At 28.5% G+C, this 24724-nt stretch overlaps 2 protein-coding genes across 2 annotated transcripts; one reads left to right on the forward strand and one right to left on the reverse strand.

Annotated features, from left to right (window-relative positions):
- Positions 1 to 5807: 5807 nt before the first annotated feature.
- LOC113378497 lies at positions 5808 to 6848 on the reverse strand. The gene has a single exon (XM_026619036.1). The coding sequence runs from the start codon at positions 6846 to 6848 to the stop codon at positions 5808 to 5810; it is 1041 nt and encodes a 346-aa protein (XP_026474821.1).
- An 11098-nt stretch (positions 6849 to 17946) lies between these two features.
- On the forward strand, positions 17947 to 24486 carry LOC113378502. The gene is made up of 4 exons (XM_026619042.1): positions 17947 to 18132; positions 21144 to 21296; positions 24017 to 24229; positions 24307 to 24486. Exons 1-4 carry the CDS (start codon positions 17947 to 17949, stop codon positions 24484 to 24486), a joined length of 732 nt encoding a protein of 243 aa, XP_026474827.1.
- Positions 24487 to 24724: the final 238 nt, after the last annotated feature.

Below are 24724 nucleotides of genomic sequence, written 5' to 3' on the forward strand. Positions count from 1 at the left end.
TTGTCAAAGGGTTTTAAAAATGTTCCATTAATAATGAGAGTTGTGTAGGTCCTGTTCATTTTTTTAACTTCAAACTGATGTGGAATTGCATATTTAGGATTATAATAATCCAAGTACAAGGCACGAAAAATAACTCTGTAGTTGGTCTAAAAATTAATAAAATAAATCACCACAGTATTAATTACCCATCAATTAACAACATCCACGTCTTACCCAACAGTTGGTGTTAACAAATATTGCAAAAATAATGCAAAACGTGAAAAATATTTTTGAAGACATTTTCGTAGAATTTCCAAATAATACTGAGTGCGTAAATTAAAAAAAAAATCGATTAAAATTATTCATGATTTTAATTATAGATTAACAAACATCGTTCCGGAAGTTTGACATAAAAAATAAGTTATTGTGCGAAAATTAAATTTTCAGTGTCATTGTTCGATTTTGTATATTAAATTCAATTTACAACAAATTGTAATCCAAAACAAATGTATAATAAATCCTAATAAAATACTCATTAGGTCTTGAATAAATCTCAAATAAATTCTAATTCAATTCAAACACAATCTCAGTTTAATCCTAACTAATTACAAAGTAACGGAATTGAAATCCAATTTAAATCCTAACTAAATACCAACTGAAATCAAATTTAATTCGAAATTGATCCTGATTAAATCCTGACTAAATCCAATTTGAATCCAGAATAAAATCTATATAAATTCTAACTAAAATCAAACAAAATTACAATTAAATCTTTATTAAATTTTGACTAAATTCAGAATAAATTCAAAATAAATCCTGACTAAATCCAAGTTGAATCCAAAATAAAATCTACATAAATTCTAACTGAAATCAAACAAAATTCTAATTAAATCGCAATTAAATTTTGACTAAATTCGAACTGAATTTAAAATCAATCCTGACTAAATCCAAGTTGAATTTAATATAATGATTTTATTTAATTTAGATTGAGAAAGAGTTTTATTTATAAATTTATATATAATACAATTTAAATTTCAATTTAATATAAACTTCCAATCAGTTTTAATTAAATCTAGAAGCTAGATTAAATACCGAATTAAAACCAAATTTTATCCTGATCAAATTCTATCTGAAATCTGAAGAAATCCAATCCCAATTTTAATCATATCTTAATTAAATCCTAACTGAACCTTCAGCAGTTTATAATTTAATTCTGAATAATCCAAGCTAAATACTAATTATATCTTAGTTATGTATTAATTAAATACAAATTGACTTCAAAATAAATCCTGGTCAAAATACAGTTTGAATCCTGATTGAGATCAACAAAAATTTTAGGTGAATCCTAACTGAATACTAATAATGTGTAATTTATAATTTTATATGGTACATTTTAGATATAAGATAACAAATGTATTCTGAATAGTTAGATGTTAATTCAGAAATATGAACAAACAACACTCTTTTTTATTGCACTAATTTATTAAATAATATTAATTTTACAAACGTTTCGAGACCAAGGTTGCCTCATCATCAGTGTATTATAAATTAAAATCTAAAATATAAATGTTAACTGTTCCAATTTGTTTTTACTAATACACGCCAAACGAATTGTAGGCGACTGAAACAACTGTACAAGGTCAACTTGGTGACTCATGAAACAACAAATGCTAAGAAATATGCTAAAAGATTCATTCAACCCAATTTATTTTTCTGTTTTTCAGAAGAATAAGTGACAATATCAAAAACAAAATTCACTCTAGCAATCATCAACTTGGGCATAGTCATATTGGCGACAATTTTCCAAGTGCCTTCTGGCAGAAAAAACGCAGGCAAAAAATCATCATCGTGACGGTAATTCAGATGGTAATTATCCTAAAATAGATAAACAAAAAAAATTAGAAATTCTTTGGATTTTTAGTCCTGGATTTGATTTATCACCAACCGTTCGTATTGGACACCTTTCTGGAAACTTTTGGCCTTTTTCACGAAATTTGGCAACCAGCGGCAACATGAATTTGGACGCAATTTTGGCAACAAATGGGGAACTGTTGGTGATTTTTAAAGATCCAAGAATAGCACACAAATCCAATTTTATACGTGGAAATTGTTCTTTGTAACGATTGCTCACTAGTTGGTATAATTGCCCTTCGCCCTTGATAATAATAAAAAAAAATTTACTTATAATTATCTATGTAAAATTACCATTAGGTTGTCCATAGTTTTCACAAACGTTCCATTCATAATCAAACTTGAATGAGTCCTGTTTAATCTTTTAACTTTAAACTCATGAGGCATAATATATTCTGTATTACAATAATTCAAGTTCATATTACGAAAAATAATTCTATAGTTGTTCTAAAATCACAAAAAATGACTATTGTAACACATAATCATTATCTAACATTTTACAAATCTTACCCAACAGTTGGTGTTAATAATTATTGCAAAAATAAGGCAAAACGTGAAAAATCTTTTCGGATACATTTTCGTATAAATTGTGACTTTCGTTTGAAAATTGATTGTGCGTAGGTTTTTTGCAAAAAAACAAAATACAATCAAAAATTGAAGATTTTAATTTTAGATTAAAATAAAAATTATTCCGGATATTTATACACAACATGTCGAAAATAATTACATCTTGTAATTGTACGTCTATTTACCCGTATCGAAATGTTTACAAAATCCACCATTTTAAATTAAATTTCACGAAAATCCTAACTAAATTCTATTTCTCAAAATTTAGCGCATTAGTTTGCATTTAGTTTGAATTTGATTTAGATTAAAATAGGATCTAAATACAATTTAGTTTGTATTTAGTTAGAATATAGTTTGTACTTAATTTAAATTTAGCTTAAAATTGATTTGGATTTGGTTAGGATTTAATTTGGATTTAGAGAGAATTTTATTAGTATATGATTAGGTTTTAATTGGGATGCAATTCTAATTTAGTTTGCATTTAATTTGAATTTGATTTGGATTAAGATAGGATTTAAATAGAATTTATTTTGTATTTTATAAGAATATAATTTGAATTTAGTTAGAATTGATTTGGATTTAGTTTGGATTTAGAGAGATTTTATTAGTATATGATTAGGATTTATTTGGGATTCAATTCCAATTTAGTTTGCATTTAGTTTGAATTTGATTTGGATTAAGATAGGATTTAAATAGAATTTAGTTTGTATTTAGTTAGAATTTAGTTTGGATTTAATTTGGATTTAAAATTTTTTTTATTAGAATGTAATTAAGATTCAATTCCAATTTAGTTTGAATTTGATTTGGATTAAGTTAGGATCTAAATTGAATTTAGTTTATATTTAGTTGTAATTTAGTTTGGATTTAATTTAGTTTTAGTTCAGAATTGACTTGGATTTGGTTAGGATTTAATTTGAACTTAGAGAGAATTTTATTAAGATAAAATTAGGTTTTGTTTTGGATTCAATTCCAATATAGTTTGGATTTAGTGTTACATTTGATTTGAATTACGATAGGATTTAAATAGAATTCAGTTTTTATCTAGTTAGAATATAGTTTGGATTTTATTTGGATTTAGTTTAGAATTGACTAAGGTTTGATTAGGATTTAAATTGGATTTAAAGAGAATTTTATTAGGATATTATTAAGATTTATTTATAATATAATTTGGAATCAGTTATGATTTAATATTAATTTCCTTAGGATTTGACCAAGATTCAATTTGGATTTCATCAGTTTAATTTGTTTTTAATTTGGATTCATCTAAAATTTAGTCGCGATTTCGTTTGTATTTAAATTTGATTTAATTAGTATTCTGTTCTGATTTATTCAGGATTTGATTTATATTGATTTACGTTATAATTAGGATTTGTTATTTATTTAATTTTCTAATTTGTATTAAGTCTGTATTTAACTAGAATTTTATTTGAAGTTAGTAGGAATTAAATTAGGATTCAAATGTAGTTTTGTTAGGATTTGAGTGAGGATTTAGTTTGGATTTAAGTAGAATTTGATTAGGAATTTAGTTAGAATTTAATTATAATTTAAGTTGAATTCAATTAAAATTTATTTTGGATGTGACTTAAATTTTGTTTGGATTTAAGTAATATTTCAATAGATATTAGTGAAAATTTAATTAGGATTCAAATGGATTTTGGTTAGGATTTAAATAAAATTTCATTGAGACTTAGTTTAAATTTAGTTTCGATTTAAATCAATTTTGTTTAGATAATAGTTGAAATTCAAATTCGGATTTAAGTTGAATATAGTTAGTAATTAATTTGGATTCAAAGTGAATATAGTTTGGATTTAACTTTGATTTAATTTGAATTTAAGTCGAATTTGATTAGAAATTAGTTAGAGTTTAATTTAATTAGGATTTAGTTTGGATTCAAAGTAAATTTAGTTTGGATTCAACTTAAATTTAATTTGGATTTAAGTAGAATTTAATTAGGAATTAGTTAGAATTTAATTATAATTTGAGTTGAATTTAATTGAAATTTAGTTTGTATTTCAAGTGAATTTAGTTTGGATTTAATTCAAATTTAATTTGGTTTTAAGTAGAATTTGATTGGGAATTAGTTAGAATTTAATTATAATTTGCGTTGAATTTAATTAGGATTTAGTTTCGATTACAATTAAACTTAGTTTGGATTTAATTCAGATTTAATTTGGACTTAAGTAGAATTTGATTAGAAAATAGTTAAAATTCAATTATAATTTGAGTTGAATTTAGTTTGGATTTCAATTGAATTTAGTTTGGATTTAACTTATATTTAATTTGGATTTAAGTAGAATTTGATTAGGAATTAGTTAGAATTTAATTATAATTTAAGTTGAATTTAATTAGGATTTAATTTGGATTCAAAGTGAATTTAGTTTGGATTTAACTTAGATATAATTTGGTTTTAAGTCGAATTTGATTAGAAAATAGTTAAAATTCAATTATAATTTGAGTTGAATCTAATTCGGATTTAGTTTGGATTTCAATTGAATTTAGTTTGGATTCAACTTAAATTTAATTTGGATTTAAGTCGAACTTGGTTAGGAATTAGTTAGAATTCAATTATAATTTGAGTTGAAATTAATTAGGATTTAGTTTGGATTCAAAGTGAATTTAGTTTGGATTTAACTAAAATTGAATTTGGATTTAAGTCGAATTTGGTTAGAATTAGTTAGAATTCAATTATAATTTGAGTTGAATTTAATTCGGATTTAGTTTGGATTTCAATTGAAGTTAGTTTGGATTTAACTTCTATTTAATTTAGATTCAAGTAGAATTTGATTAGGAATTAGTTAGAATTTAATTATAATTTGAGTTGAATTTGATTAGGATTTAGTTTGAATTCAAAGTGAATTTAGTTTGGATTTAACTTAGATTTAATTTGATTTTAAGTCGAATTTGATTAGAAAATAGTTTTTTTTTTTTTTTTTTTTTTTTATTGGCCTCTGATAAACATTTAGCCACATACATAATGTACAATATACAGGTAACATATATAGTATATTGGTCACTTACAACTTAATTTTACTATTATTAATAAACCTAATTATGTTAGGATAACAGTTCAGATTTTGCAATAATGATGTCAAATTAAAGGGTTTAATCAGTGTTTTTATAGAGTGTAGTTCCTCTAACAATTTAGCCCTGCTTGCCTCAAATATACTACATTCTAGTATGATGTGTTCAGATGTTCCGCTTGATGCTCCACAGGGACATGATTCTGACTCTATTATTCCCAGCCTCTTCAGGTGTGCAGGGAAGTTGCCATGGTTAAGCCTTAGTCTTGTTATTGTTACGATGGTACCTCTGTTTTCATCTGCATATTTTCGGAACCACGGTTTCGTCTTCAATTTGGGGTTGACTGCCTTGTAGTGTCGTCCCTTTGTTTCCGACGATCTGTTCCATTGTTCTTGCCATTTGTCCAGTATTTTTTCTTTGAATTATTTATATAGTCTTTCCTAGTGGCTAGGTTGATCATAGTTCCGTATTCTGTTGCCCATTTTGCTATGGAGTCCGCTTCATCGTTTCCACTAGAACCGGAGTGCGATCTTGTCCATAATAATTTGACTGTATACCCGTTCTCCAATAGCTGTATAAGTCTATTCCATACTTCATATACTAATGTCTCGCTTAGTCGATTAGTATGGAATAGATTTTTCAGTTTATCTATGCAGCTTTTGCTATCGGTAACGATGACTACTTTAGTGATTTTGTGGCTTTCTATATATTCAATTGCTTTTTTTATAGCTATTAGCTCGGCTGACCAAATTGAAACGAAGTCTGGTAGTTTATATCCTATTTTGATATTATCGTTTTCATAAAATAAAGCGCAGCCAGTTTTGTTATTAATTTTTGACCCGTCTGTAAATATAACTTTATAATCCTCTATGTTGATTGTATTCGTATTGAATATTTTTTCTATCGTATAACTGTTGTCTAATGTGAAAAAGTTATAATACGGGTGTTTATTGTATTTATTTGTGTCTCCTCTTGTTTCAATTACTTTTATATAGCTATATACCAAGCTTGGTTTTGGACGATTTCTCCAATAGTCACTTGTTAATGTATCTATGGCTACATTCTTGATATTTTCGATTGTTCTATTATTTTGTACTTGGTATTTTTTAAGTACAAATTTATCACTTAAATATTGGAATCTTGAATGTAAAGGCATTTCTCCACATTCCACCAACAAGGCGTTTGTAGGTGTGGAGATCATTGCCCCTATGCACAGTCTCAAACATTTATATTGAATTTTTTCTAGCTTTCTGCAGTGAGAAGAGTTACTGAAAGCTAGACTTCCATACTCCCATGATGGTCTAATTATTGTTTTATACAAATTCAGGGCTGTGGTAGGGTGAGCTCCCCACCATGTCCTATTTACCATACGTAAAATGTTGATTTTTGGCTCAATTTTTGTGATTACTTGATTTATATGTGCTTTGAAAGATAGTTTTTGTCGAATGTGACGCCCAAAAATTTATTATTTTCTTGTATTTTGATTGTATGGTATTTAGTCGTTAGTGCTGTTCTTTCTTCTAGCTTCCTGCGTCTTGTAAAGATTCCGATTGAGCTTTTTTCGTCCGACAATTCAAGTCCTTTCTTTGCGAGCCATTCGTGGAAGAGATCTATGTTACGGCTCATCACCTCATAGGCTTCCTGGAGGCTTGATTTTTCTATATATATCACGACGTCATCTGCAAATTGTAATATTTTGGTACCTGTTTCCCATATTTTTTCTATGTCTCTTACATAAATTGAGTATAAGATGGGGCTAAGAATTTCTCCCTGTGGTAGGCCTTTGTAGATTTTTCTCGGCCCTATCAGTTTCCCATTTATTCGGAAAAATATCTTTCTTTCTCGGATGTTGGTCGTAATTGAGTTTATGAATTTTCCTGGTAGTCCAGTGTTAGCCAGAGTATCTTCCAGCACCTCTGGTAGGACGTTATCGTACGCACCTTTAATATCGCTAAATAGAGCAACGACATAGTTGTTTTTTGCCATTGATAGATATAGATCTGATATAAAGATCGTTAGGTTGTCATATGTTCCCATGCCCTTTCTAAATCCACATTGGGATTTGGGAAGTATGTCATACTTTTCTACCCACCATTCTAATCTTCTCTTGATCATTCTATCTTTGACTTTTGCAATGCAGGAAGCCAAAGATATGGGTCTATACGATGAAACTAAATTTGGGTGTTTATTCATTTTTCTGATAAGTATTATCACTTGTTGCCCCCAATCTTCTATTGCTTCTGGATTCAGCCACACTTTATTAATTATATCTACCAGTATACTTTTAGCTTGTGGTGTCAAATTTGCAATCATTGAATATGATATGCCGTCTTTTCCAGGAGCTGTGTTGTTGCTCCTCTTGATAGCTATTTCCAGTTCCCACAATGAGAATGGTTCCATCAGATTGTTTGTTTCTCTTTCCAGGACAGTTTTATTTCCATTGCCTAAGTCATTTTTGGCACCCGGTGGTGATAGATAGTCGATGATTTCCTCACTAATTTCTTCAGGGATATTACTATATGTGTCGGTCCCGTTCGTGTGTTTCTTGAGACGTCTAATCATTCCAAATACTTCTTTGACTGAAGTATTTGGATTCATTTTATTGACGTATTCCTTCCAACTGTCTTTTTTCTTCTTCCTGAAAATGTTTTTGATTTTCTTGTTTATATTCTCACACGTTAAATAGTTTTTATAGTTGGATTCCTGTCTATAAGCTTTTTCACCCTCTCTCCGTTCCTTTATTAGCTGATTGCATTCGTCATCCCACCACACTGGTTTAATGAACCTAGTATTTATCAATTTTTTCCTTTTTGGAATGCTTTTTTCTGCCGCTGAGTTAATTATCCGTATAAAATCTGTGTACGCTTTTACGGGGTCACTTACACAAAATCCATTTAGTTCATCTTCTAGATGTATTTGATACTTTTCCCAGTCTGCTTTATTGAGGTTCCATCCAAGATCGTTATTTTGGAGTTGTGGAACTTCTTTTTGTTTCAGAGTTAGAATTATGGGGTAATGATCTGAGCCCAGAGACTCATCGATTACACTCGAGAGCAAAATGATATATCAACTGCTGTAAAATTGTTTTTAGATCTCAAAGTTGGATTTCCATCATTGAGTATAAATAAGTCATTGGACTCTACGGATTCTAGTAAATTATTTCCCATTCTGCTATTCCATTTACCTCCCCATGCATAATGGTGGGCGTTAAAATCACCGCACAAAATGAATGGGTTTTGGAACTGTGACAATATATGATTCCATTGACTTACTGAGATATTGCTGTTTGGTGCATAAATGGATATAATGGTCAATTTGGTGTTACAGAACATAAGTGTTATTCTTTTGATTTGGCACTTGTTTACATCTATTGTGCCTATATTAATGTTCTCTGTATTGAGTACCGTGATATTATCCTTGACTATTATAGCCGTACCTCCATATCCATCATTTCTATCGTTGCGGAAGATCTTGTAACCTCTGAAAGTGCAGTTGTTACCACCTTTTAACCATGTTTCTGAGAAGGCCGCTATTTGAATCTTTTCCTCGTATAGAAAATGTTCAATGCAGCCTTTATTGGCAAACACTGATCTACAATTGTATTGCAATATTTTCAATTCCTGTGTCATTCTTGTCATTTCGGATTTGTTAGGTTTATCTGATCTCTTTCCATCCTATTAATTATGGCCATTAGCACTTGATTATTTTTTTGGTTGGTAGGGTTAAAAACATCCTTTAGTCTTTTGATTATGTGATTCAGAGATATTTGCTCTGATGTGCTTGGATTTGGTTGTATTCCTCTTTTCTGTATATTTGTCGTTCTAACATCCTTCTCTTTCGTTTTGTCTCTGTTGTCCTCTTTTGTCATTTTCGTGTTTACGTTTTCATTTTTTTAATTGGTATTTTATTTATATTAGGTGACGCTTTTCGTGCATCGTTTTCTGTTTTATTGTTATTATTAGAGTTTTTAATGCTGTTGTCTATGGCTGGTGTCTCAACGCTAGTATTGTGTAGTCTCCGTTTCTTGGGCTGATTCACTTCCGTATTTTCTGGTTCTTTATCTCTTGTGCGTTGTTGGTGATCTTGAATATCGGGAAAAACTTTTTTGTTTTGTAAGTCTAGTCTAGTTGTAATTATATTTGCGTAGGGGCGGTTCTCTAAAATCCTTTTTGCTTCATTATAACTTGCATTATTAAATTCCATTATTTCCTTTAATTTAATTTGTTTTTTGTAGACTTCGCAATTTTTGTTAATTGCCTGATGTCCATTGCCACATAATGCACATTTGGGCTCTTCCTCCCTGTTATCGCACTCCTTGTAGTTGTGGTTACCCGAACAATGTCCGCACCTGACACTACTTCGGCACTGTGTGGTCACGTGACCATACCGTAAACAGTTATAACATTGGATTATTTTGTTGTATTGACTCACCCGACACTTCACCGCATGTATTGTTACTTTCTCAGGTAACCTTTGGCCTCTGAAAGTTAGAACGCATACGGGCGTTTTTACATAATCGTTGTTTTGTTTTTTAAGAATTCGTTTGACTTCTAATATTTCCACTTCAGATTTTATATGTTTCAAAATATGTTCTTCTGATAGCTCGGTGTCTACGTCGTATATTACTCCCTTTTTTATTACAGTAGATAGTGGTATATATGCCCTTGCGCCGATCTCTGAGAATATGTGGTCCGCTACCAACTTGTTTGTGAATTTGTAGTCATAACATTCAATTTTGATTTTGTTAATTCCGATAGCTTTAATTTCCTTTATATATTTGTCCATCTCTGGGTGCTTGTTAAATATCTTTCTTCCTAATGCCATGTGGTGTAGTTTGCCTATGTTTTTGTTCATCGATTCCACATAAATTAAAAATGGTCCTATGTCTTTTTCTGTGTATGACACTGTTTTAAATACTTTAGTATTTCTCGATTGATTATTTTTTTCATATGTATTCTCATTAATCTTATCGTTGGTTTTTAAATTTTCATTAATATTAATTACCTCATTATTATTAATAGTTTCTTGGGAAGGTTTGTCCCCTGTGAGATTTTCACTAGCACTGTTTTTCCCTCGAGTCGTTTCTAGATTTGTTATTGTTTTCATTTCGTTGTTTGATACAACGTCACTTTCTTGCACTGAATTGATTGTTCCTTTGGGTGTAACATCACTATTTAAATTATTTAAATTAGCGTTTGATTCAGTTTCCATATCTTCTCCATAACATATACGCAATGCGTTTCCTATGCACGGACCTAATTGTATTTGTTCACGGTCGTCGTCGGGACCCTCTCCGTAGGGTCCGCTATCCATGATGTCACTATTTCAACTACCTGCTACGGATTACTCACTATTCAACACTGAGGTCTTTATCGTTCGAACGCTCGTTGCTGACTGTAGAAAATAGTTAAAATTCTATTATAATTTGAGTTGAATTTAATTCGGATTTAGTTTGGATTTCAATTGAATTTAGTTTGGATTTAACTAAGATTTAATTCGGTTTCAAGTAGAATTTGATCAGGAATTAGTTAGAATTCAATTATAATTTGAGTTGAATTCAATTAGGATTTAGTTTGGATTCAAAGTGAATTCAGTTTGGATTTAACTTAGATTTAATTTGGATTTAAGTAAAATTTGATTAGGAATTAGTTAAAATTCAATTATAATTTGAGTTGAATTCGATTAGGATTTAGTTTGGATTCAAAGTGAATTTAGTTTGGATTTAACTTAGATTTAATTTGGATTTAAGTATAATTTGATTAGGAATTAGTTAGAATTTAATTATAATTATAGTAGAATTTAATTAGGATTTAGTTTGTATTCAAAGTGAATTTATTTCAAATTTAACTTTGATTAATTTGGATTCAAAGTGAATTTAGTTTGGATTCAACTTAAATTTAATTTGGATTTAAGTCGAATTTGATTGGGAATTAGTTAGAATTCAATTATACTTTGAGTAGAATTCAATTAGGATTCAGTTTGGATTCAAAGTGAATTTAGTTTGGATTTAACTTAAATTTAATTTGGATTTAAGTCGAATTTGATTGGGAATTAGTTAGAATTTAATTATACTTTGAGTAGAGTTCAATTAGGATTCAGTTTGGATTCAAAATGAATTTAGTTCGGTTTAACTTAGATTTAATTTGGATTTAAGTCGAATTTGATTGGGAAATAGTTAGAATTCAATTATACTTTGAGTAGAATTCAATTAGGATTTAGTTTGGATTCAAAGTGAATTTAGTTCAAATTTAACTTAGATTTAAGTAGAGTTTGATTAGGAATTAGTTAGAATTTAAATAGAATTTAGTTTGTATTAGTTATATAATATATTTTGGATTTAATTTGTATTATGTTCAGAATTGACTTGGATTTGGTTAGGATTTAGAGAGAATTTTGTTAGGATGTGATTAGGATTCATTTGGGATTCAATTTGAAATTAATTTGGATCTAGTTTGAATTTGGTTAGAAGTGAATTAGAATTACTTTCTGTTGAGTTTAATTTAATAATGTTAAACTGTTAGTGTTTGAATTATTTTTCTTAAAATTACAATCAAAATTAGACATAGTTGCAAATCATTGCAAAAAAATAATTGCAAAGGAAATCGACAGTCATCCTGTTTTTGATTTATCAATCTAAAATTAAAATCTTGACAACCTCTAAAGTTATTTTTTACTAATCATTTTCAGTCTTTTGCTACAATTCACACAAAAATGTCTCCAACGATATTTTCTACACTTTTTATAATTTTTGCAATAATAATTATTAACACCAACTGTTGGGTAAGACTTGGAAGTTGTTGGCTAATAATTAATTGATTTGGTGGTAATTTTTTTTAATTTTTAGAACAACTATAGACTTATTTTTAAGTCTTTAAATTTGGAATATTGTAACACTGATTATATCACTCCTCATGAGTTCAAAATTAAAAAAATGAACAGGACTTATACAACTGCTTTTATGAATTGGACTGTGACAAAACCTTGTGATAATTTGGTGGTAATAATAAGATATATAAATATATATATATATATATATATATATATATATATATATATATATATATATATATAATATACAAAGTTTTTTATCCTCAAGGGCGAAGGTCAATTATACAAACGTATGAGCAATCGTTACAAAGAACAACTTACATACATAAAATTGGATCTGTGTCCTCTCCTCGATTCATCAAAAGTGTACAGCAGTTCTGCATTTGTCACCAATGTTGTGGCCAAAGTATTTCGGCCAATTTTGGCCAAATTACGAGAAGGTGGCCAAAGATTTCCCGATCGTTGTCCTGTACCAACGGTAATAAAAGACCTATGGGCCGATTCTGCTTTAAAACAGATCTATCATACTGAATACTGTCAAAATGTCCATGTATTTGCTGTTCATTCAGGCGTTTTATACGTAAACTGCAACGTCACTCGTATGTTATGAAGCTGAGTAATAAAGACCAAGTCTAACATAGTTGTTTTTAACATTTGTGCGGTTACTAAGTTAATTTTTCTATCCCACAACCTGAGAAATACGCCTGACTGCACAGCAACCCACACGGCTTTTGTCAATATCTAGAACGAATTAGTGTGGAAAGTTCTTCATAACATAGCCTTGCCATAACATTGGTCTGTTATGCGGCAGAATCGGTCACTGCATTGCATTATTATTGAATAAAATTTTAGTTTAAGAAGGGACTCTACTGACGAGCAAATTTAACTTGGATTTGAATAAAACGAACTCTACTGACGAGCAAATTAAATTTATAAGGAAATATGTTAGTTTAATATTACGAGAAAGAAGGAACTCTACTATCTACCAGATTTAGGATAATACAGTATATTATTATTTCAGAAAAAAGGGACTCTACTGATGAGCATATTTATTTTTTAAGAAGAAAAGGACTCTACTGACGAGCATATTTAATTTTTAAAAATAAAAGGACACTACCAATAACCAAATTTAATTTTTAAAAAGAAAAGGACTCTACTAATGACCAAGTTTAATTTTTAAGAGGAAAAGGACTCTACTGATGACCAAATTTAATTTTTAAAAAGAAAAGAACTTTACTGACGAACATATTTAATTTTTAAGAAGAAAAGGACTTTACTGACGAGAGTATTTAATTTTTAAGAAGAAAAGGACTCTACTGACGAGCATATTAAATTTTTAAGAAGAAAAGGACTCTACTGACGAGCATATTTATTTTTTAAGAAGAAAAGGACTCTACTGACAAGCAAATTAAAAATGAATATGAGGAAAAGGGACTCTACTGACAAGCAAATTAAAAATCTACTGACGACCAAATTTAACACAAAAAAACTCTACTGACGATTAAATTTCAATACTAAGATAAAAAGGACTATACTGACAACCAAATTTAAATGTTTAAAAAAGGACTCTATTTACTAAATTAAAATTGAATTTGACGAAAAGGACTCTACTGACGAGCAAATTAAAATTGAGCTAGAAAATGATATTGCTTAAAAATATTAAGATAAAAAGGGACTCTACTGACCGATTCTGCCGTAAAACAGACCAATGTTATGGCAAGGCCATGTTATGCTCCAACTTACATACATTATGCTACTGAATTATACTGAAAACTGTCAGAATATAATGTATTTGCTGTGCATTCAGGCGTTTTCTACGTAAACTGCAAAGTCACTTGTATGTTATGAAGCTGAGTCAGGAACATCCTGTTATTTAACATCGTTTATTTGACATTTGTGCGGTTTCTACGTTAGGTTTTCTATCTGACCTGAGAAATACGCCTGACTGCACCGCAACCCGCATGGCTTTTGTCAATATCCAGAACGAATTTGTATGGAAAGTTCTTCATAACATAGCCTTGCCATAACATTGGTCTGTTATGCGGCAGAATCGGTTTAAAAATGTTCTAAAAATGTCCAATTTTCATATTTGTCAATTTCAGGAAAATTTCCATCTGAATTACCATTTTGATGAGAATTTGGTGCCAGTGTTTTTGCTTCCAGAAGGCACCTATAAAATTATTGCCTCGATGTCTATGAACAATGTGGTTCTTGCTAAAGGAAATGTCGTTTTTGATCTTGTCGTTTATTCTTCGGAAAAACAAAAAAATAGAATGGGTTAACAAAATTGTTTTAACTTTAAATTCTACCACTTATATCAAATATTACCACAACATCATACTTTATTACCACTTTTATGGTTACTATCACTTCTAATAAAGAGTATCACTTCCAATTGTTTTTCATTTGTAATAATTTAACTAAATCAAAATTAAATTTTATTATATCTAATTAAATCTTATTTCAATCCCAATTAAATTCTAATTATTAAAATTTAATCTGAGTTTTATTAGAATTTTATTGGCATATAGTAATTAAATTAATAACAAGAAAGTACAAATTGATTTCCAGTTGAATATAAATTAAATTCTAATTAAATTCAAATCGAGTTTTAAATAGATCATAATCAAATGTTAATTAAAGCTCATTTAAATTCTGTTAAATTTAATGCTCATCTTAAATTCTACTTTATTAAAAAAAAAATAGAAATTCAATTCGAATCGTAAGTGAATCATAATTAAATTCTAATCATCCAAAAATACCAATTGAATTCAAGTTGAATACAAATTAAATTTAAATTAAATCTAAATTAAATCCTAATTCTAATTTTATTTCAAATAAAAATATATTCAATCCAAAATAATTCTCTCAGAATGCAAATTGAATTCTTACTAAATCCAAATTAAATTGTATTGAAATCTTGAATGAATCCAACTTAAATCGCAGTTAAAAATAAATTAAATCTTAATCAGTGAAACAAACTAAATTTGTATTAAATTACACTTTAAATTAAACCAAAACTTTATTAAATCCTGAATAAATCCCAATGGAATAATAAACAAGTCATAATTAAACGCTAATTCATTCTTAATTAAATCCAAATTCATTCCTTCATGAATCCTAATTAAGTCAAATTAAATCCTAATAAAAAACTGATTATATCCATATTAAATTCCTACTAAATCCCAACTAACTCCAAAATAAACTGTAATTAAATCTTAATCAAATAACAATTTAGTTTGTAATCATTATACCAATTATCTCCTAATTGAATCATAACTAAATATTAATTAAACATAATTCAATAATTATACTAAATCTATACTAATAAAATTCTAAATAAATTCACAATGCACTCTTATGAAATCATAATTAATTTATTATTAAAATATGTATTAAATCTTAAATCTAAATTTAATTGCATCCTAATTGTAAATAAAATAATTACAACTAAGAAATGAATTAAATCCAATTTAATTACGATTTAAATTTTTATTAAATTCTAAATAAATTAAAGTAAAAGTTAATTAAATTCTAATTCATATCTAATTCAATCCCAAATAAATTCTAATTATTTTTTATGTAAATCGTTAAGAAATCCAAGTTGAAATCAATTATAAATATAAATTGATTTATAAATGATACCTAAGTAATTACAAAATATATACAAATAAAAAACCTCATAAATCCAATTTAATTAACATTCAAATTCTAATTAAATCCTAACTAAATTCATATTAAACTCTGACCAAATTCAAATTAAATTCTAATTAAACTGTAATTGAATTCCAAAAGTTAAATTGGATTTAATTGGTTTTTTATGTGTATTTATTTTGTAATTAGTTAGGATGCAATTATCAATCACTTATAATTAATTGATTAAATGGGTTTCAACTTGGATTTATTTCCGGTTTACTCTAACAATAATTTGGTTTTAATTAGAAATTAATTGAGATTTAATTGCAGATCAATTAGAACTTTGTTTGAACTTGACCTGTTTTTAATATGGAATTAGTTAGGATTTACTTCAATTTAAATAGTAATTAAATTGGTTGCAATTTGTTTTTATTTGTGTTTAATTTGTGGTTTAATGAAAAATCAATTTAGATTTAATTATAGTGTTTATTATTTAAATATAAGTTGTAGATAAATTGGATTCAGATGTTTTTTATTTGTATTTATTATGAGTATTGTTAAGATTCAATTGAAAATTAATTAATTCTGATTTAATTAGTATTTAATTTTGATATAATTAAGATTCTATTGAAATTTAGTTGATATTTTAATTTGAAATTGTTTACGATTTCATGAAAAATTAGTTAGTATTTAATTTGGATTTAGGATGTGATTTAATAAGATTAGTGATTCGTTTAGGTTTAATTTTGATTCATTTATTTTTATTTAATTAGGTTCGAATTGGGATTCATTAGGGATATTGCCAAGCAGTAGATTCTTTATTTGATTAATATTTAGTTGCAATTTATTCTGGATTCAAAAGGAAGTTAATCTCGATTTAGTTTGGATTTAACTAGAATTCAATTAGAGTGTAGTTTGTTTATTATTTGTATTTAATTGATATTAAATTAGGATTCAATAAATATTCGATCAAAAATCAATTGGGATTTAATTAGTATTTATTTTTTATTAAATTTAGATTGAATTCGGGTTTAGTAGTGATTTTGATTAAAAATTATTTTATTTAATTTCAGTTCAATTTAGTTAAGAAATTAATCAATTGAGATTTAATAGGATATTAATTGGCATTAAATTAAAATTTAGTTTGAATTAAAATTTAATAAAAATTTAACTTTATTCAGAATTGAATTATAATTTAATCGGATTTTGAAATAGAACTGCAGTCAAGTTGCATTTAGTTAGGATCAATTAGTATTTGATTTGTATTCAATTTGAAGTTAATTCAGATTTACTTGGAGTTTTGTTTGGATAATCAGAATTTAATTGCAATTTTCTTTGTATTCATTAATGATTCAATTAATATCTCGATCAATAAAACAATTAGTTATTCAATTAGCGATAGATTTAAGCATAGTAGGCCATTTGTTGAGTACGGAAAACAATAAATAGTGTAAAGCACATTAGTTCTATGTTTATCTCATATGTGTGATACTTTGTATAATTTCTGCAACAATTTTGATTTATTAATCTATAATTGAAATCTTGAAAATTTGCAATCATGCAATGTTTCAACTAGTCACTCAGTCCTTGCAATTCATACAAAAATGTTTTCAACAAAGTTTTTCACATTTTTTTCAATAATTATTATTAACACTAATTGTTGGGTAAGAAGTGGAAGTATAAACTAATTAATTAATGGTTAATTAATATGTAGTATTTTTTTTAATGTTTAGACCAACTATAGAGTTATTTTTCGTGGTTTGAACTTAGATTATCATAATCCAGAATATTTGTTGCCACATCAAATCAGTATTAAAGTATTAAACAGGACTTATTCGTCTGTTATTTTGAATGGAACGTTATTGAAACCAGTTAATAAGGCAATGGTAATATATATATAAATATATATATATATATATATATATATATATATGTATGTATAATTATGTAACTTTGGTAAAAATTGATTTATAATCAAGGGTGAAGGACAGTTATACAAACGTATGAGCAATCGTTACAAAGAACAATTTCCCAGTATAAAATTACAACTGTGTCCTCTCCTGGAATCTTTAAAAGTCACCCAAAGTTCACAATTTGTTTCAAATTTGGTGTCCAAATTTTTGCTGCCAATAATCACCAAATTTCGAGAAGGCGACCAAAAGTTTCCTGATCGTTGCGCAGTATCAGCGGTTTGTGATAGATTGATATCAAGCAGTAAACATCAAATTTTTATGTTTGTCTATTTCCAGGATAATTACCATCTGAATTATCATTACGATGAGAATTTGTCGCCCGCGTTTTTTCTTCCAGAAGGCACTTGGAAAGCTGTTGCCAATATGACTATGCCCAATGTTTTTATTTTGAAATTGAATGTTGTTTTTGATATTGTCAATTATTCTTCTGAGAAACAGAAAAATAAAATGGGTTAAAGAATAATTGGTTGTGGTTTTTGTTCTTATAATTAGACCAGAACAATTTTTTTAACATTGTAAATGTGTTATTTGAATAGTGCTCGTCGAGACCTTTCATTTGATACCCCACATGCCTACTTTTGAACAAATATATAATTGACCTTGATTGCTGCAACCCATTGGTCGTCTTTTTGTTAAATCTCTTGTAACTTTTGAACGGTTCGTCCGATTTGAATGCAACATTCGACAAAGTTTATGTAAATTATATAAGCTACATAATTGTTTGATATTGTGAAGCCCTACAGCAACTCTGTATACTTGTATTTGTAATTATATTGTTTTTTTTTGAGTCTGTAAATGCGATATTTAAATGGTGCTCGTTGAGACCTTTCATTTGATACCCCACATGCCTATTTTTAAACAAACACATATTTGACCTCGATTGCTGCAACCCATTGGTCGTCTTTATATTAAATCTTTTGTAACTTTTGAACGGTTTGTCCGATTTGAATGCAACATTCGACAAAGTTGTGTTAAATTACATAAGCAATATAATTGTTTAATTTTGTAAAGCCCTACAGCAACTCGGTATACTTGTAATGGCAACTATATTGGTTTGTCGAGTCTGCGAATGTGATATTTGAATAGTGCTCGTCGAGACCTTTCATTTGATACCCCACATGCCTATTTTTGAACAAACACATATTAGGTTGTCAAATATCTCCCTTCCGCTTTTTTGCTCTTGGTTTATAATACAAAAAGGCGGAAGGGAGATATTTGACAACCTATTATTTGACCTCTACTTCCTCAACCCATTGGTCGTATGTTACAAAGTACTAAGATTCCAAAAAAGAATTTTTTTTTTAAATTTTATTTAAATACATCATTTAAGTTTGTACAAATTTTAAACGTATACAATTGAACTTTGACTAACCTATTTTTTTCTATAACGATTGCGGATTGAACATTTATCATTAATTATGATTACTATTTTCAATTCTATTTTTCGGGTGATGTTTTGCATTATTATCATGATTTTTAAGTAGAAAGAGTTGTTCTAGAGTCTCATAATGATAGAAGAACGAACAGAATGTTTAATTTTCTAAAAGTTTGCAGAATATTTCAATCATTTCGGGCAAACCGTTTAGAAGTTACAAGTAATTCAATAAATAAATGCACACGCTTGTACTGTAAATAGTACAGTGGGCCGAATTAGGGCCAAAATATTTTCATATAGTGAAAAAATGATGTGGGGTGTCAAATGAAAGGTCTCGATGAGCACTTTTAGAATATCTCAGTCGAAACCTTAACAAAGCACCAGGGATTCATATTCATGATTTATCATCTTATAATGACATAATGAAAAAATATAGTTTAATTTACTTTATTTTTGCAGAATATTTGAATTAATTCTGGCAAACCGTTCTGAAGTTACAAGCAATTCATGAAATAAATAAATGCGTATATAGTACAGTGGGCCTGATTGTGGTCAAAAATATTTTTGTATGGTAAAAAACGATGTGGGGTATCAAATAAAAGGTCTCGACGAGCACTATGGGAATATAATACTTGAAACCTTGAACAGGGTTCCGTACTAAATTTTTTTTGGTGACATTATAATGGTAAATATAGTAATAAATGATGTTGGATATCCAACGAAAGGTCTCGACAAGCACTAAAAGAAAATGACTACCAAAACCTTATAAAAGCAACATGTAATCATGATTTAACATCTCATAATGTCAGAGAGAAAAATATATTGTTTAATTTTCTATAATTTTGCAGAATATTTCAATTATTTTGGACAAACCGCTGAAAAGTTACAGCAGATTTAATAAAAGCTTGTACATTTCTTTGCACTGTAAATAGTACAGTGGGCCAAGTTAGGGCCAAAAATATTTTCATAGGGCAAAAAATGATGTGGGGTATCAAATGAAAGGTCTCGAGAAAAGTTTAACAATATTATATGTCATAATGATGAATATTTCAATTATTTTGGACAAACCGTTCAAAAGTTACAGCAGATTTAATAAAAGCTTGTGCATTTCTTTGTACTATAAATAGTACAGTGGGCCGAGTTAAGGCCAGAAATATTTTCGTGAGGTAAAAATCGATGTGGGGTATCAAATGAAAGGTCTCGACGAGAAGTTTAACAATATTATATTAAAATCTTTAACAAGGCAATAGGGTTCCGTATCACGAATATTGCATTAATAAGTGTGTTTCTATTTATTCACTTACTGGTGGTATAGGGCAGCCTTTGGGTAGAATTTTTCCAGGAAGGTTGAAGAAAGTAATTATGGGCTTTACCAAGCTGGGAATTAAACAGAAACAGAACTTATAAAATAGCGTTGTCCTGGCAACGCTATCTTATGCTGGTAGAAAGAACTGTGAAAATGTCTGTATATTTGCCGTGCGATCAGGCGTATTTTACATATAAACAAAGCAAGGAAGAATCTTATGATAGTTGCAAACAAATTACAATAATATGCTAATGATTGGCACAAATGACTAGTAGTTTGTTAATTATTTTATTTACCATAAAATTATCGTACTTATATAATGTAATTGATGGAAAATAGTAATCAAAGTTAATTGCTTGTTGCATTTTTATGTAAACATCCTGCACTTTTATATGTGCAACAAGAGATAAATTTGCATCATTTGATAATGGACTGCCAAAAGTTATTTTTTATAATATTGTTCATAGTTGGTGTCAACTGTTGGGTAAGATTTTGGAGTGCCCTAAATTTTATTCAAGTTTTATTAACATTTGGCTCTAATTTTAGAGAAACTACAGATTGATGTTGAAGTCTCTTCATGTAGATTACATAAACACAAATTTGGCCTTTTTGCATAAAATGGAAGTCCAAAAATTGAACAGATCTTATGCTTCGATGTTTGTAAATGTGACGATCAAAAAACCTTTGGAAAACCTTGTGGTAAATAAATTTTGATGCATCCTAAAACTCTGATATTATTTTAGGGCCAAGGACAATTATATAATGATTTTTCAAATTTTTAACTAAAAATTTACATAAAATTTAAAAAGTGCTCCAGTGCAGTCACAGTCTAAACGCACTTGTCTGAACATTTGTACCAGGTTGTCACTTGGACTGCGCTTAGATTGGGTGATTTTTTGAATTTTAAGCCTAAAATTACATTTCTATAATAATTAGCATAAAACTGGAAAAGTTCTGTAGTACAAAAGCAGTCTAAACGCACTTGCAAATATATTTGTACTAGGTTGTCACTTAGACTGTGCTAAGTCAGGGTAATTTTTTGAATTTTATCTAAACATTGCATTTTTATAATTTACATAAAATTAGAAAAGTACTCCGGTATAAAAACAGTCTAAACGCACTTGCAAATATATTTGTACCAGGTTGTCACTTAGACTGTGCTTAGTATGGGTAATTTTTCAAATTTTCAACTAAAAATTGCATTTTTTTAATTTATAAAAAAAATGGAAAAGTGCTCCAGTATAAGAACAGTCTAAACGCACTTGCAAAAACATTTGTACCAAGTTGTCATTTAGACTGTGCTTAGTATTGGTAATTTTTAACCCAAAATTACTTTTCTATAATAATTTCTTGATTATAAGAAATAAAATTAGTATGCAAATCATTTTCGATATTCAAAAAAAACTTGCAAATTAAAAAAATACAATTTAAAATAGTAAAAAAAATTTTTTCTAAAAACGATACGCTTTTTCAATACAAGCAAAATGTTTTTTGAATCATTCAAATCGGATGCTCCGTTCTTTAATAAATTCGATTTTTAAAATAATTACAAATATTCTACTGACGAATAAACTAAGAAAAAGTGACTCTACCGGCCAGCAAACTAATCATAAAAATATAAAAAGGGACCCTATTGACAAGCAAAATAAAAAAAGTAATTTTACTGACGTACAAACTACTAAGTTACAAAAAGGACTGTACTGACAAACAAACTAATAATAAAAATAGAAAAGGGACTCTACTAACGAACAAACTATTAATAAAATTCAACTAGTGGGGCACGTGGCATCTAGCCTTAAGGCAAATTGCTGGAACTGCCCGTACTAAATATTGTTATTTTTTCAAAAACGATTAACATTTTTGAAAAAAATTTACTTCGAAAAAATAAGATTTTTGAGAAACTATGAATTTAACAAAAAATTACTTTTTTTGAAAAAAAAATGTTTGCTTTATTTTGACATCTTTTGGAAATTCTGAACTTTTTTCCAACGCAATCGTACTGCTTTAACTCCATAGAGATAAAATATAAAAGCGCTTAAGCGCCGCGCCGCCGTCTAACGGATAAGCATTGGTACGGAACGCATAGGAATGTAAACAAAATTCATACTTATTGTTAAAATCTTTATAAAATATCTGATAATTTGATGTGCATATATCTAATGATCATTTTTGACCGCCAAATGGCATTTTTATTTACTTTTTTTATTAGATCTCCGAAACAGCTAGACCTGCCTTCATGAAAATCTGATCAGTTCTTAACATCTTGTTAATACAAGTAAAATATTTTCTGAATTATTTAAATCGGACGCTTCGTTAAAAACTGAGTTACCGTTTTGGGCACTTTTTGGCCCGTACCTTCGGAACGGCTAAACCTGCCTTCGCCAAAAACTAATAAGCAAGTCTCCTTATCAATACGAATCGAATGCTATTTGAATTATTCAAATCGCTTCATCCGTGTTCCCGAAATCGTCGACGAAAATTTGTATCCGCACTCACATACATTTATTTTTTTAAGGTGTGGCAAAATATTCAGAAACCTTTGAAACGTAAAGATATATAAACAATTTCTTTGTCGATTTTTTTGCGATTACTATAACTTACCCTACGGGAAATTAAAAAGGGACTCTACTGACGAGCAAACAGATTTTAAAATAAAGGACTCTACAGACGAGCAAATAGAATTTTAAACAAAGAATACTACTGACAAGAAAACAGAATTTTAAAAAAGACTCTACCAACGAGCCAAATGAAAATTAATTTAAAAAGTACTTAATGATATAATATTCTAGAAATGAAAACGAACACTACTGACAAACAAACAAATTTTGTTAGGGATGAAAAATTACACATTCAGAATTCAGAAAAAAATGAACTCTACTGACGAGCTAAGAGAATTTAGAAAAGGGACTCTACTGACGAGGAAACAGAATTTATAAAACGGACTCTACTGACGAGCAAATTAAAAAAAAGTGATTTTAGTCATGAGAAAACTAAGAATCTACAAAAAGAATTGTACTGACGTACACACTAATAACATAAATGAAAAGGGACTCTTTTAACGTACAAACTAAGAATATAAATAAAAAAGGGACTCTACTGACATACAAACTAATATAAAATTAAATAAAGACTCTACTGACAAACAAACTAATAACAAAAATAATAAAGGGACTTTACTGACGAGCAAACTTAAACAAAAAATAGACTCTACTGACAAACTAATAATAAAAATAAAAAAGAAACACTACTGACGAGCAAACTAATAAAAATAAAGAAAGGACTACTGACGAACAAACTAAAAATAAAAAATATACTCTACTAATGAACAAATTGATAATAACAATAATTGAAATTAACTACTGAAAATTTGGTACCAAATTTTGATGCATCTACCTAACATTATTATTTTTTTTATCAAGGGCGAAGGACAATTATACAAACGTATGAGCAATCGTTACAAAGAACATTTTCCTCTCGTAAAATTACAACTTTGCCCAATTTTGGAATCTGCAAAAGTCACCAACAACAATTCCTCATTTGTCACCAATTTTGTCGCCAAATTTGCCCAGCCGATTGTGGCCAAATTTCAAAAAGAAGGAGGAAATTTTCCAAAACGTTGTCCTATACCAGCGGTTAGTGGTAAATGTGTTTTTTTATGGTTTGACCTATTGGTGACCCCATTTTTTTTTTGTTTTTTTTTTTGTTGCAGGATAATTACCATGTGAATTACCATTTGGATGAGGATTTGTTTCCTGCTTTTTTGTTGCCAGAAGGCACTTGGAAACTTGCTGGCAATTTGAGTGTTGCCAAAAATTTGGTTGTGGGATTGAATTGTGTTTTTGATATTGTTACTTATTCTTCAGAAAAACAGAAAAATAAAATGGGTTGAAACCAATTTTTGGTTTTGCATTTGCACCAAGTTTTGTGAATTTTTTGTTAATAAATTTTATTGTTTTAATTTAAAGTTTTTTTATTAAGTTGACCAAAAGGGTTGCAGTTTTGATTGAAATTTTGAATTTTTGTCAATATAGTTTTTTTAGTTTCAGTTTTGGCTTGTATTTCAAAGCGCTCGTATGTCAAGTCACACAGAAAAAAAATTTTCGAAAAAAAATATTCGAATTAAAAAA

The sequence above is a fragment of the Ctenocephalides felis genome, unplaced genomic scaffold (genome assembly GCF_003426905.1).
Source record: "Ctenocephalides felis isolate EL2017-DRISC unplaced genomic scaffold, ASM342690v1 CF-g0.4_SCAFFOLD_01886, whole genome shotgun sequence".
In the NCBI taxonomy this organism is placed as follows: Eukaryota; Metazoa; Arthropoda; class Insecta; order Siphonaptera; family Pulicidae; genus Ctenocephalides; species Ctenocephalides felis.